The sequence below is a fragment of the Callospermophilus lateralis genome, chromosome 10 (genome assembly GCF_048772815.1).
Source record: "Callospermophilus lateralis isolate mCalLat2 chromosome 10, mCalLat2.hap1, whole genome shotgun sequence".
Lineage (NCBI taxonomy): Eukaryota > Metazoa > Chordata > Mammalia > Rodentia > Sciuridae > Callospermophilus > Callospermophilus lateralis.
Genome location: NC_135314.1, coordinates 86091021 through 86106266, shown reverse-complemented (window position 1 = coordinate 86106266; position 15246 = coordinate 86091021). Strand labels below are relative to the sequence as shown.

General features: G+C 38.7%; 1 protein-coding gene across 1 annotated transcript in view; it reads left to right on the top strand.

The window, feature by feature from the left end:
* Positions 1 to 14402, top strand: part of Usp13 (ubiquitin specific peptidase 13) — a 106812-nt gene extending 92410 nt beyond the window's left edge. The window contains exons 20-21 of the mRNA XM_076867365.2: positions 7983 to 8067; positions 9588 to 14402. Of these exons, the coding sequence (XP_076723480.1) occupies positions 7983 to 8067; positions 9588 to 9681 (179 nt within the window). The 3' untranslated portion in view covers positions 9682 to 14402. The remainder of the gene's footprint in view (positions 1 to 7982; positions 8068 to 9587) is intronic.
* The last annotated feature ends 844 nt before the right edge of the window (positions 14403 to 15246 follow it).

Genomic DNA, 15246 nt, shown 5'->3' with positions numbered 1-15246 from the left:
GCCAGGGGTGTAGCTCAGTGACCCAGTTCTTGCCTAGCATGTGCAAGGGCCTAGGTTTGACCCTCAATACTGAAAATAAATTTACATTGTTTATTTTTCTTATGATTAAAAAGATGTATATTTATTTTAGCAAGTTGAGAAAATATAGGTATATGAAAGAGGAAATTAAAAAAGATAATCCTACAATCTGGCAACCATCACTGATAGAATTTTGTGTATGTTCTTTAGACCTTTCAATGCATTCAAATGTATAAAAATCAATGTACATATATAAATTTTTAAAGATGTAATATTCTATTTATACATTCTATTTTAGACCCCTAATGGTGGCTCTACATATACATTTATCTATATCATTGAACACGTGTTAACGATGTTCTATTATATATATATGTCCCATAATTTATATGCCTAATTTTAAGCCATTTAGATGTTTAAATGCAAGATTGTTACAGGAGGACTTTCAAATAATGTAAATGTTTTTATATTCAAATGATAGCAGTGAATTTTAAATAAAGATTTTTTAAAATTTTTTTTAGTTATAGATGGACACAATACCTTTATTTGTTTATTCATTTTTTATGTGGTGCTGAGGATCGAACTCAGGGCCTCATATGTGCTAGGCAAGTGCTCTACCACTGAGCCACAACCCCAGCCTCAAATAATGAGTTTTTTAAAGGATGGATTCAGTTTATAGGACTCCAACAAATGCCGGACTTAATCCGTATCTAGGGAATAAATATTTGTTCAACATTTAACTTTCTTCCTTCCTTCTTTTGTTAAAAATAATGTTGTAATAACAGTATTGGGCCCTCATTTCATTATTTCTTTAGGGAAGTTTCTTTCTTTTTTTGGGGGGTATTGGGGATTGAACTCCACCCTTGAGCCACATCCCCAGCCCTATTTTGTATTTTGTTTAGAGACAGGGTTTCCATGAGTTGCTTAGTACCTTGCTTTTGCTGAGGCTGGCTTTGAACTCTTGATCCTCCTGTCTCAGCCTCCTGAGCTTCTGGGCTTACAGACATGCACCACTATGCCTAGCCCTTTTTATTTTTTAATTTTAAAACAGAGTTGTGTTAAGTTGCTTAGTGCATCACTAAGTTGCTGAGGCTGCTTTGAACTTGTGATCCTTCTGCTTCAGCCTCCTGAGTTGCTAGGATTACAGGCTTGTGCTACTGCGCCAAACTCTTTAGGGGAAGTTTCTGAAGAGAAGTTTTTGAGTGAGAAATGCAGATTTTTAAGGAAGTGCAGTGACTCTCTGGAAGCACAGTGCTGGCTGTGTTGGTGACTCTCCTCCCCAGCCTCCCCTGTGGTGCTGTCTGGTTGAGCATTTCATTTCTCTATTGCTTCGTTGGTTTCCTCCTGTGTTAATGGCTTCCTCACTTCCACTGGCTATTTTCCCATTTTTATTGAGGTTTTCAGGTATTTTTTAAAATTGATTTGTGAGAGAGCATCCCGAGTTGTAGATTAGCTTGGGAAAGCCTCAGAACTTTACAACATTGATTTTTTTTCCAGCCAGGAACACGTCATGTTTCTTCATCTCTTCCCACTCCACCAAAGCTGTGTGTTTCTCTGTGCAATTTTTCCTTTACCCCCTTATTTCACGTGAGTCATGGCATTTCATGTTTTCTATTGGGATGGAGGTGAAAGTCTGTTTGTCAAAAAACTGTTTATTGTGTTGTCCTACACATTTGAGGCCTAACACCTAACTTTCTGTTGAGTTTAAAAATTTTTCAACAGTGAGAAACCAGTCCTTCACTCTGACCTATTTGGGCTTCTACTGTTTGCAAAATCATTTGTGTTTCCCATTGTACTTAATGAATGTCTAATTTTTTTTTTTTTTTTTTTAAGAACTCCCTGATTGCCTATGTAATTAACATATGATTAGGCTGTGAAGCTCTGATTACTCAAAACCTGATCTGGCTCCTTCAGGCTCATCCCTATTACGGTTCACAAATCATCAGTGGCAGCTGAGATTTCCCAGCCAGGGTCAGAGTGACCATTTGCTTGGTGGTGGGCTCCAGCATGGAATGCCACCAGGAGGAGCCAAGACCCAATGGTCTACTTGAAGCCTCTGAAAACTTGTTCCCACCTGGCCTCTCATTCTCATTTCACTTCAGCACCTGTTTCAATTCCCACTTTGTATTTCTTATTGAAAGTCAAGAGGAAGCTGCTCTGTAGAGTAACCTAATTTCTATGGAAGCATGAGAGCACTATTAAATTTGGAGAGAAGTATTTGATATTTGGAGTTCTAGGCCATATAACAAAGAGACTGGTCATTTTGAGCTGACTGGGGTTGGGGAGGCAATCTGTAGACTTTTTAATATCCTATCCTTGTTGACAGCCGCCTTTAAGTTGTTATGATTTATCCAGAAGCTTCTTTTCATTTATTTATTTATTTTTTGGAGAATTCAGAAGTTTGTGTGAAAGCTCCAAATTACCCTCCCTCCCTGTTTTTTTTTTTTTTTTGTTCCCTCAGAGCAGAGTGATAGAAATCAAGCTGTTGGGAGTAGAAATCATTTGCAGATATATAAGTCAAGTGTAGTAAATTAGGACTATTATCACCTGCTTGTTGTACAGAAGGAGTTATAGACAGATAAAGATACATATTATGGGCTGCGGTTGTAGCTAAGTGGTAGAGTGCTCGCCTTGAACGTGGAAGGCACTGGGTTCGATCCTTAGCACCACATTAAAAAGAGAAAAATAAAATAAAGGTATTATGTCCATCTACAACTACAAAAATATTTTTAAAAAGATACATATTATTCAAGTTAGGAGTTGGATGAGGAAACCCAGTTTATTTCCCCAGAAGGCAGCAGAGTTTCTGGGGTTGTAATGGCTGTGTCAAGGAGTCTTTGGACATCTCTGTGTTTTGAGCACTGAAACGTCAAGGCTCTTTGGAGATTAAAATGCACACACACAGATAGCAGTGACAAAGATGAAGCACTTTATTGTAAGCTGCTGCTAGCTTATATAGGAAATGAAAGTCAGTTATCCTAAAACAGGAACCCTCTGGGACCAATCATAGTAACGGTCAGGTCATCCTCTGCTGTGCATGAGATTCATGGGGGTCACGAGCTGTTCACAAGCCCAGATGGGTGAACCAAATTTTGAAAACTACATGTTATTCACCCATTGGCAATTTGCCTACCGGCATGTTACATTCATGAACCCATTATTAGAAAAACCTAGGGAATCCTCAGGGAAACTCCCAACAAGCACTCCCTGTGGACTAAGTAGCGTATCATGCCCTGATGAGATATTAATGCTTGATAAATGAATGCAAATGCTATAATGGTTTGTGAAAATGAATTAGTGTAAAGGCCCTCTGGAATCCAGAGTTGTTTTTCCTCCCTTTGTGTTGTTAAAGCCATAATTTTCCAGAGGGCGAAATCATAACCTTCAAGTGAATATAACATGAATACGTATCACAGGTTTTCTTTTAACTTGCTCAAGAGGAACCAGTCAGATGTCACACCTTATTTAACAACATCTGAGAAGCTAGGATATGTACAGACAACTTGACCAGGAAATTTTAGGATAAGATGGCTGAGAAGTTAGAATATGAATTAATGTCTGTCAGGACCACAAATTCATGAGGTTATGAGTCTGCCTGGAGAGAAATTGTTTGTATCTTCGATAGACAAAAATCTACTAGTTAACAAGTGGCTTCCTAAGTCTGTGTGCATTCATCAGTACTAAGCAGTGGCTGAACCAAGCTCATCCCCCTAGCTAGGCAGCAGCAAACTTTCTCAAAAAGGCCAGATAATAAGTCTGTTGAGTTTTGTGGGCCATGCATGTGTCTATCTCATGTTTACTCCTCCTCCTTCTCACCAGAACAAAAACAGTCTGTAGGCCGGATTTGACCAATGTGTCATTGGCAAGTCCCTCTTGTGGATGATCTCTGGGTGATTTTCCTCCACGTGACATTGAAGGGACATGCTGTCTGCCTCTTTGACCTCGCAAGTTTCTTGGGATTTTTCTGACAGTTGCTTTCCCTAAAGAACAAACTCAGAATACAGTTGCTATTGTGTTGGGTGGGGAGGGTAGTGGTAAAATGTGATCTTTATTACTAGAAAGTTAGGAAGATTTTCTTTTATTTTTTTTTTGCACCAGGCATTGAACCCAGGTGCGTTTAACCACTGAGCCACATCCCGAGCTCTTTTTATTTTTATTTTGAGACAGGGTCTTGCCAAGCTGCTGAGGCTGGTCTTGAACTTTGTGGTTCTCCTTCCTTAACCTCCTGAGTCACTGGGATTATAGGTGTATGCCACTGTACCTGGCTGAGAAGGTTTTCTTAAAGTTTAAAAAGGACACATTTTATGGGAAGGAAGAGTGCTAGTTTCAGATCCGGTTTAATTCTGGTGGTTTAGAGGGTCAGTGTTCACAAGATGTGGGACATAGTGGTCAGGTATGTCCACCCCTTCTACACACTTCAAAAGTTTCTTGTTGGAAGTCAACATTTTTGAAATATTTATATTGTCTCAAGATGCCTTTTTTTTTTTTTTTTTTTTAAAGAAGGAGTTGCTACAGTATTTTGGGGAATGTGTGACATTCTTTTTATTTTTGCTCTGGAAACTTAGAGAAGAATCAACAGTAGATTCCCACATAACGTAAAGTGGGCTCCATGGACTAGTACCAGTCTGTTCAGCAAATAGTTACAAACTATGAGATAGCATAGCAACAGAGTTAGCATTTGTAAACTTATATAGTAATTTATGAGCTATATTCATATCTGAATATAAGAAGTAAAAAAAATGGGCTTGCATGTTCATTTTTCTAGTAGTCAACTTTTATCATATTTTCCCAAAATTAAGAAGTATGGATTCTGGACAGACCCTTCACTTACCCTTACTTCTCTCATTCTTTCTGTCTCCAGGCTCATTCATTATTCAGTAGTTCATCCCTGGTCTCATCTTATTCACCCTTCATCATCATCATCATTATTCACTGGATTTTCTTCTTAGAAACAAATTATAAATTGGCAGGTTTTTTTTTTTTTTTAAACATGTTTAGGCTTTGCGAATATGTTGAAAGAGATCTATTGGTCACTAGCAGGTGGTGTTAAATAGTGCACAGGGTAGTTGCTGATGTTGATAAACATGGTTCATTTTAATTACGGGACCGAGATTTATACTAAACTTTCACATTTTAATTTTATGATTCTGAGCAAACACATGAATTGTTCCTAACCTCAGAGGGGAATGTGCCTTTGTGGGCTAAGGTGTAGATGTATTGAGAGGCTCTGGATTTGTTCTTTTCTCTTGGTCTGTTTTATCCATCACTGACTGAGTCAGTGCCTGAGCAGCGTTCCATTGGTGTGAGGCTGGTTTATGACAGAAGTGCTCATTAAACATTTTGCAGGATTGCTGAAGTCATCGTTTTGGGAAACAGTTACTTGGGAAAGAAGGGCCTTGATTGGAGTATTGTGTCATTTCTTCATTATTAATGAAAAATCTTTAGAGGGCTGCTACCTTTTGGGAAAGCTGCACTGTATCTGTCCAGGAGAGAGATGGAATTCGACTGGAGTTAGAACATGACATAGAATTGTTTGAAAGGGATTCAGAACCACTTGAGATCAAAAAAGGTCTCAGTCCACACCCTTTCCTGTGTATCGAGGCAGTATGGGAGGCAGTATGGACATGGGTAAGGTCCCTGGATCCCTTTTTTAAAAAATAAGAAGCAGGCATAAGGATTGTCATTCCCAACTGTTTGTACTTGGTGTCTGATTTCTAACCTGGGATATTTTTTGTCAGTTGGATGTGATGGTCAGCAAGAGAAACTTAGTTAACGATGGGAAAGGCAGGGCTTTATACACTGTTTGCTGCAAAGTAATATATTACTGCAAGATACAGAAAGCCACTGGAGGATTTGGGGGCAAACTAAAATTTGATTATCATTAAAAAATAACAACAACAAAAAAAACCTCTTGGAAGCTATACTGAGAGCAGTCAGTAGGGCTTAAAGGAGTCCAGCTAAAGGACTCATAAAAATTCAGACTAGAGATGATGGTGACTTGAATTAGGGGTTACTAATGGAGATGATAAGAAATGATTGAGTTCTGGATATATTTTGAAGGAAATACTGATAGGATTTGCTGCTGGGTTGGATGGATATAAAGAATATAAAAGAAAGTCAAGATTTTATATCCCTGAGTTACAGGAAGCATGGAGTTGTTATTGACTGAAATAGATAAGACTGAGGGGAGACTGATCAACAAATTAGGAATGGAAGGAGACTTCTTCAACTTGATTGAAGGTGTCTGCCCAAAACCCCACTGCTCATGTGATACCTAACCTAAAAGGCTGAATGCTTTTCCCCTAAGATCAGGAACAAGACAAAGATGTCTCCTCTTGCCATTTCTATTAAACATTGTAGAGGAAATTCTAACCAATTCAATTAGAAAGGAAAAAGAAGTAAAAGGTATTCAGATTATTAAGTAAGACTATATTTGCAGATGACATGATCTTGTATATTGAAAATCCTAAGGAATCCATTAAAGAACTTGAATTAATAAGTGGGCTCAACAAGGTTGTAGGAAACAATATACAAAATTCAGTTTTATTTCTATATATGAACAATAACATTGCAGAAATGAAATTAAATATATAGTATCATTTACTGTTGTGGGACTGAATGAGATCACTCAGAAAGAGAGAAAGGAGTCTGGATAGAGCAGAGAGAAATGGTCTGGGGTCTAAGCTGAAGGTCACCAACATGCAAAGGTCAGGGAGGGCAGAAGGCACAAGAAAGGGAGACAGCTGGACAGCCAGGAGAGTCATGTCCTGGGGGCAAGCACTTGAGGAAGGAGGAATTGATAGACAGGGTATATGATGCTGATGAAGAGCAAATGAGACCAGGGATCGACTACTGAATAATGAATGAGCCTGGAGAGAGAAAGAATGATAGAAGTAAGGGTAAGCAAAGGGTTTGTCCAGAATCAATACTTTTTAATTTTGGGAAAATGTAATAAAAGTCGAGTACTAGAAAAACGAATATACGGACTGGGATTGTGGCTCAGCGGTAGAGCGCTTGCCTAGCACATGCCGGGCCCTGGGTTCGATCCTCATAAAAAAAAAAAAATGAATGGAATAAAGGTATTGTGTTCAACTACAACTAAAAAATATATATATTAAAAAAAGAAAAATGAATATACAAGCCCATTTTTAAATTTCTTATATTCAGATATGAATATTGCTCACAAATTACTATATAAGTTTATAAATGCTTATATACTATATAAGTTTAAAAATGATTAGCTGAAGGAATATGAACTGAAATTGATTCACCAAGAATTACATGCAGAGTACTGTACTTGATGGCAGGAAGTACTGGTTAGGTAATCAACCTTAGTCTCATTCTCTAAGTTTCCTTGTTCAGAAAGCATGAATCCTGAAGTTTGTTCTCATAAAGGTTATAATCATGAGCAAGTCAGACATCTTGTATGGAGCATTATCTCTTCCTATAAATGGTAATAACTATTTTCCTTGTAATCCTGACATTTGTATGCTCTTTTATTCTGAATTGCTCATGTAAGTCTCATACAACCCTGCAAAGTGGGTGGGTGTTTTTTTTTTTGTTGTTTGTTTGTTTTGTTTTAACCCCCATGAAGAAACAGGATCAGAGATGAAACAACTTGTTCATTCTCATGCTGTTTGGAAGTGACCGAGCCACAGCTACTAGTTTTAGACCCACATGCTTGCTTCTGTAAAATTTTAAATTCCCTTTCAGATTTGAGTTTAGCATCAGGTATACTTTAACATTTTAGGTTTGGTATTTGTCAAATGAATGTGCATATAAAAATCTGCTGTCACTTTGGAGGTGTGTGTGTGTGTGTGTGTGTGTGTGTGTGTATTGACAGTATGGCAAGGTAAATTGAGTTTGTCTTTCAGATCTATTTAGTTGCTGGATTACACGATAGTTGGTAAGTGCTTTTGATTCTAGAAGTGCTATCTTATAACCAAATCATTTTTTTTTCATAGTGTACGAATTATTTGCATTCATCAGTCACATGGGAACATCTACAATGAGTGGCCATTATGTTTGCCATATAAAGAAGGAAGGAAGGTGAGTCTTTTAGAGAATGTGGATGTTAGATGTGATTTATTGAGCCCCTACTATGTGCCAGGCACTCTTCTTGATGCTTTATATGTTATCTCATTTGGTTTTCACAATGGTCTGCGAGGATGTAGTCTTTTAACACCATTTTATATATCCAAACACTGAGGCTCAAGGAGGCTGAATAACTTGGCCTTAGTTAGTAAGTAGTTGTGTCAGAGCTTATATTAAAAGGTACTTTTAACAAAAGTGCCTTCCCAAAGGTACTTTTGGGAAGGTGGCTTCCCAAAATAAAATGACATCCTGCAGCAGAATGCATGCCATATTTGGAACCCCCATAGGATCTCTGCATTTAGCCAACAAAATGAGAAAACCAAAATTTAATTTTTAAATATTTAATTTAAATTTTAGATAAATAATGAATAATTTTTTAGTACAAATATGTTTCAAAGAATGGCAAGTTTCTCATATTACCTGGGACTTACTTATATTAACAAATGATTTGTTGCTTATCTGGTGCAGTTAGTGGAATAACCTGTGTTTGACCTGGTGACCCTGAACTTCCAGTGAACTTCCAGCAGCCCTGCATGGCTTCTCTGCTTCTTTAGTAGGACTGTTAGGGGTGGAGAAGTGAGAGTGAAGCTGCTGCTCTCTTTAGAACTTCCTCCCCGGGTGCCCTTCCTACAGTCCCTGCTGTGCCCCTGAGTGCCCTTCCTATCTTCTCAACTTGATTAATAAAAATCAACATTGAGCACAGGGACAAGTATTTATAGTGAAATCTTTTTATTGCCAAGAATGACAATTTTTTAAAAAGGAAATATAATTTAAAAAGCAATAAAATTCATTCTTATTAATTTGTAAAATAAAAAAATATGTGAAGAATGTGCACTTGGGAAGCCTAAAGACAGTCAGTGTCTGTGTTTTAGTATATTTTTATTGGTCTCATTGGAGGATATACACATACTACATATTTGTAAATGTGTGTATTTACAACTTTTGCAAAATCTTAAAGTGTGTACAGAGCACATATAATTTTTAGACCTGCTTTTCTTATTTTATTGTGACCCCTATTACATGTTCATATTATATGGTGATTATTTCCTCACTTCACCAAATTTTCTTAGAAGAAATTTTAATGTAGTCATAATGGTTCACTGCATAGATATTTATCTCTGCTTCTTAGCTAGTTTTATACCTAAGACTGAAATAAACATTGTCATATACAATTCTTTCCCTCAGTTTCTGAGTCTACCTATGGATTTCTGTGAAGTGATTTGTGGCATGAAGGGCCTAAAATATTTAGAGGATCCTGATAGATTTAGTAACTGCAGTTTGATTGAGCTTAAGAATCAGAAAGCAATAGTGATTCCCCAATAGGATTCTGTTCATTTTTACACAATAAATTGGACTTTGGTTATCTTACACATCTTGGTTATTTCAAGTACAATGCTCCGTCTGATCATGTTATTTCTGCAGAGTGTTCTGAAACTGACATATATCCATCAACTATGTCTGTCTTTTGTTTTCAGATGGGTGATCTACAATGACCACAAAGTTTGTGCCTCAGAAAGGCCCCCAAAAGACCTGGGCTACCTGTACTTTTACCGCAGGATACCAAGCTAAACCTCACACATACGGATTGGCGAGAAGAAGCCATAACGCCTTTTTAATTTGCCAAAAAAAACAAAAAAACAAAAAAAAGAAAGAAAGAAAAAAATTTGGGACAAGCCAACATGAAGGAATACATGGGGTATTTATAGTTTATTTAAAGAGCACGATCATTTGGCACCTTCTGAAATAGAATTGGGAAGAAATTTCTATTAGTGATGATACTCAATTGTAGATAGTTTTTATAAACATAGTTCAAGGAGAGGGTGATATAAACAAAGGTATTCATCTTGCTGGTGTGGCACCTACTATCAGCACATCAAAAATGGGGATGTGCCCCCAGCTCTCTGTTTTGCTTTGGGGGTCAAGAGATAGTGGCCTCCAGAGAAATCAATCAATGAGGCCCATGGTGTGGCCTCACTTACAGTAAATAAAAAGCCCACGTTTTGTTTCATACAGAAAATCAGCAACTGGGCTGGGCTTTACTTGTGGCATAGTCTTTTTCATTATGCACAATAATTTCTGACCTATCCATGTATAATAGAACATCCACAGTGAAAGATATTTTTAATTTAAATCATATCAAAATTCATAATAACGACTGTATGAATGTGTGTGAGAGTGAGCGAGAGTGTGCGACCTTTCTAGTCCACTAGGAAATCTGTGATGGGTTGGCTTTTGAAGGCTAAATAGTTGGTATTAAGCATATCTGGAAAAGGCAAGTTAATATTATGACAAAACTATAACTCAGGAACAGTTAAAAAAAAAAATAGTTCCCCCACTTAGATTTTAAGGAGTAAAAAGGGCTGAGTTATCCCCTTTAAGTGTTGTCAAGAGAAATTCACTTGGGACTGTGACATTTGGTGGTATAATGCCACATGTCCACAGGAGCCTATGATCGTCCTTTGCCAAAGGTGGATGAATTCTCTTTTTCTTAGCAGCCCATTCCCCAAAAGGTGTAGTGTTTATTTTTAGTTAGAATAGCTATTCTCTTCTTACACCACGTGGCAATTCCTTGGAATCATGTTATACACCCCAACTTTGTGTGTCATTCTCTCGTCTCTGAGCTCTTTGCTTGCCTCCCTGTCCATGCTTTTCTGGGGCCAGTCTTGTTTCTGCCCTGTTTGGTTTGTCACCTCGTTGACTTGCCCTCAATGCTTATTGGCTATGACCGACAATGTGATACAAAGACACTTAATATGTCACTGAAAAAGGCCACCCTTTCCATTTTGGTTATTTAAGTATTTTAGGTGCAACCTGGGATTATATCAGAGTTTCTAATACAAATACAATGAGGAATAATTTTCTTACTGCTTTGTACCAAATCCCAGAGTCTCTGGAGTTTCTATTTCAGATTATTCAGTCAAATGAAGAAGGATTAATTGCTGTCCGCTTAACCCGTGTTTGTTCAAATTGATAGGATCTTTCTAGAAACTGTAGGAAAATAAAGCAGAACCAACTGGGGGAAATGAAGCACAGGCATGAGATTGGGATGTGTGATGAGTCTGGAGTAATCGGGATTGGTGGTGACCGGGCCCTGGCTCACAGGAGATCATTTATGCCCTGTGAGCGAGGGATGAGGGCTGGAGGCCTATGACCTTCAGACCTGGGTGCTGCCCCTGACTGGTGTGGGCAAGGCCTTATCCTCCCTGTGCCTCACTCTCCTCATCCGCACAATGGTGTATGACATCTGCCCTCTCTTTCTAGTTGTGTTGTGGGGCTCTGATGAGATTTGAGCCTTCACAGGTAGAAGGTGTGGCCCACGGGGGGTCCAGTAGAGCATGCTCCCTGCCTGATGAGATTGGCAGAAGCGGGGAGCTCATGGTGCATTCTCTACTACACTGTGCCCAATGGTGTCACCTTCTGGTGTTGACTCAGAGGTCCTGAGCAGACCCATTCTCTTTCACAGGCCCCTGACTCTGGTGGAAATCCCCACACTAAGTAGCCTTACAAAATCCAGTGCCCTTGGGGCCAACTATTGTGCATAATGTCTCCAAATACTCATCAAAAATGACTTGTTTTCAATGATGTTGCAAAGCCAAAGGCCTTTTGGGGGCAGGAGGGGACAAATTTAGATTGCAATGTATACAAAGACAGCATGTGTATTTTGAACAAACTGAAAATTTTGTAATAAAATTTTCCAAAATTAATGGCATAAAATCTGTACTGAAGATTACAGGCTCTAAATTATTTGGTTTCCCTAGGTAGAAAACATCATTTAGCCCTTTTGATGCCTAAAACATACTGTAAAGAAAGTATACTACGGCTGCCTTTTTTCTGTCTCACGAAACAAAGGGCTATTTCTACAAGGCAAGGTTTTGTATATGTGCTATTCTTTATTTCAGATCTAGACTTGGAAAAAACTGGAGGAAACAATGGATTTCTTTCCTGTTTAAGAAAATGTATTTATATGTGTCTCTTAATATATATATAAGCAGGTTCCCTGGAATAAAAGTCTGGAATGTGCTGCTTAATATTACACATAGATGTAGACAAGATTATTTGTGATGGAAAACTGGAATAACGTGTGGGTTGTGTCAACTGATCAGCCTGTTAAGAGTCCTCTGTGTGAGGCTTGGTGGTATAATTGTGAAGTTCTCACTGTATGTAGGTGTCTATGCGAAAGTCATTGCTTTCTTCCTGTAAATACCTTTTGATATCTTTGTGTAGAATCCCAATGAATGTGTCTTTGGAAAATATAATGTATCAATTTTTTTTATTTTGTCCATTGATCTAAACTCCCAAATAACTAATCAGAAATCCATTTTGGTTCAGAGTGGGATTTTTTCTTTTAGAGTAAAAATATATACACATGCAGAGAAAACTATGGAAAGATTCATGCTTTAATGACATTTTACATCAATATTGCTTCAGTATTTTTGAAATGACCAGCCTGCTTTCTCAAATCTACAAGAGAATGTGCCTGCCATTTCCCCATTGCTTAAAAACTTTGGGCTCCCTGCATCATTTACCCGAGCCAGAGCCTCACCTGCAGTACACAGAGAAAACACCCAGGTTTGTATCCCAGCTCTGCTTCTACATCTGGTGGGACTGAGTCACTTGACCTCTCTGGGTCTTTGTCTTTTAAATGACCAGAAAAACTCAGAAGTCCCTTCCTGCCCTAACATCCTATTCTATTGTTATTTTCCTGTGGTCACTACCAGAATCAAACATGTGAAATGTGGGGATCACTTAGAGGTTTAGAGGTTCAGTTTTTAGATTATTACAATTTATACACCCCAATGTAAGACCTGTGTCATTGTCATCTCTATTGCTGCTCTACTCTCCTTTCTCTGGTAACCATCTCATTTTTTCCCGAACATTCTAGTGTGTGAGGTACTTTGCTATCATCCCTCTCAAAAACGAAAACAATCCATTCAAAACACCATCTTGGAAGAGCACCAGAATGACCTTTGGTTAAGTCCATAACATTTACAGAATATTTTAAACTTCTGATTTGGTTATAGATCACTATGATCTCCATATGGATGCTGGAAAAGGTGTCTGTCCAAGAAGGAATGTCATTTGCCTCATACAGGCATCCCTGCTGCTAAATCTCAGAGTTCAGACTGTCTGTGGGGAGACGGCTGGGACCAGGGGCAGGACTAGGGGATGAGATTAGATGAACATGTGATTTTTATCCTTTAGGTAAAAAAGCCCAGGCCACAGAAGGTTCTGAACTCCTCTGTTGGTGTGTACAGTTGTCTACACAGTATCATAGAGATTTTCTACTCAACAAATTGTCCTGAAAGAGTTTGCATGAAATTGTTTAGATATGTGCTTTTCATTCAGCACGGTACCCACATATGGCAAGTGACCCTTGGAATTTGGCCTGTCCAAATTGAGATCGTGCTGTGTGCATAAAATGCAGTGCCAGATCTTGAAGGCTTCATACCAGAAAAAGGATATAAACATTTCATCACTAGTTTATATTGATTACAAATATTATGTTGAATATATTGATTATATGAAATATTAAAATTAATGTCAACAATTTTAATCTGTTTTTAATGTGTCTAGTGAAAAAATTTTAAATTAGATGTATGTTGCAATGTTGCTATTCTCTTAGTGCTGCTCTAAACTCCCATGGTGTGAGATAAGCTATCCTTACCATAGGTAGGAAGGTAATTCTGCAGGGCATCCAAATAGAAGTGACACAAATATTTTTGCAGGAGTCAGAAGCACTGTGGGGGCACAGATCATCTTCCAGAAAGCAGATTTTCCTCACACACACACACACACACACACACACACGTGAGCCCCAAACTGCCTTCTTTCAGCTTTGTCTAGGAGCTGCTACCTTTGCACTTACTTTTCTAGCATCTTCCAGGTGCCAAGGATGTTGGCCACACGAGGGTGTTGGGCATCGTGGTTTCATTCAGGCAACATTCTCTTGTGGTTATCCCCCCCCCCCCCCCCCCCCCCCCCCCCCCCCCCCCCCGCCAGATCTTGCTGAGTCTGTTCAAAGCTGGGCGTGGTGAAATGCTGTGCTAACCTTGCCGCTCTGGATGTGCTGTTTCTCTTGGCCTGGGCAGAGGCTGAACCCGTGGCCTGTGCCCACCTGCCCAGCAGGTTTTGATGTTGGTTGCTGAAAGAGTTTTTATTTATTTTATTTTGCACTGGGCACAGTTGTTGTTTAAACTATCTCAAATGTTTTGGGAGAGTATTTGCCTGTGATGAAAAGAGATGGATGATTTATTGCTTCGATTGTTTTAAATTAAAAGCTATTCTCACAATCTGAGGTCTCTTCATGGCTCTTGTTTTTTTTTTTTTTTTTTTTCTTATTTTGAAAAATGCCAAGAAAACTGATTTTGCTACTGATGGTTCTCATCCGTCAGGGGGACATACTGGAGACAATATGACTAACTTCATTTCTTTCTCAGATTTCTTGGTATGAACAGGTAGCTTGAGTGGCTGCTTGGTCCCTTCCCAAGGTGGGACATCAGTGTTGGCACACTGCAGGAGGAAGGGGCTGGGGGGGGGGCGGTCTGAGGTCTTTAAGTCTTTCCTTGCTGGATGCTAAGTCACTTAGGGAAGTAATGGGACAGACCTTTCTTTGGGTTCTTGACACTCAGTTGTATAGTGGTCTCTATAAGGCAGGTAAGAGCAGAAAGGACATGTATTATATCAAGAGACTTTATCATTTCTAGGACACCACATTTCTAGAGTATATGGGTTTCTTATTGCTGCTGTGACACAATACCACAAACTTACTGACTTACAACAATACATTTATTAAGTTAGAAGTCTGAAAATGGCTTTTTTTATCAAGGTTATCAGCAAGAAAGCTGCAGAAAGCGTCTATTCCTCCATTCCTGCTTTTTCCAGCTTCGACTGGCTGTCTGCATTCCCTGGCCCCTCGCCTCCTAGCAGATTGGCATCTGTCCAGCCTCTTCTTCCATTGTCATGCCTCCTTCCAATGACTCTCTCACCTCCCTCTTATAATGACCATTACATTGGGCCTACTCAGATAATCCAGAATCCTCTTTCCATATCAAGACCCTCAGTCACATCTGCAGAGTTGCTTTTACCATGAAAGGTAACATATTCACAAGGCTTGGGGATTAGAATGTGGAATTG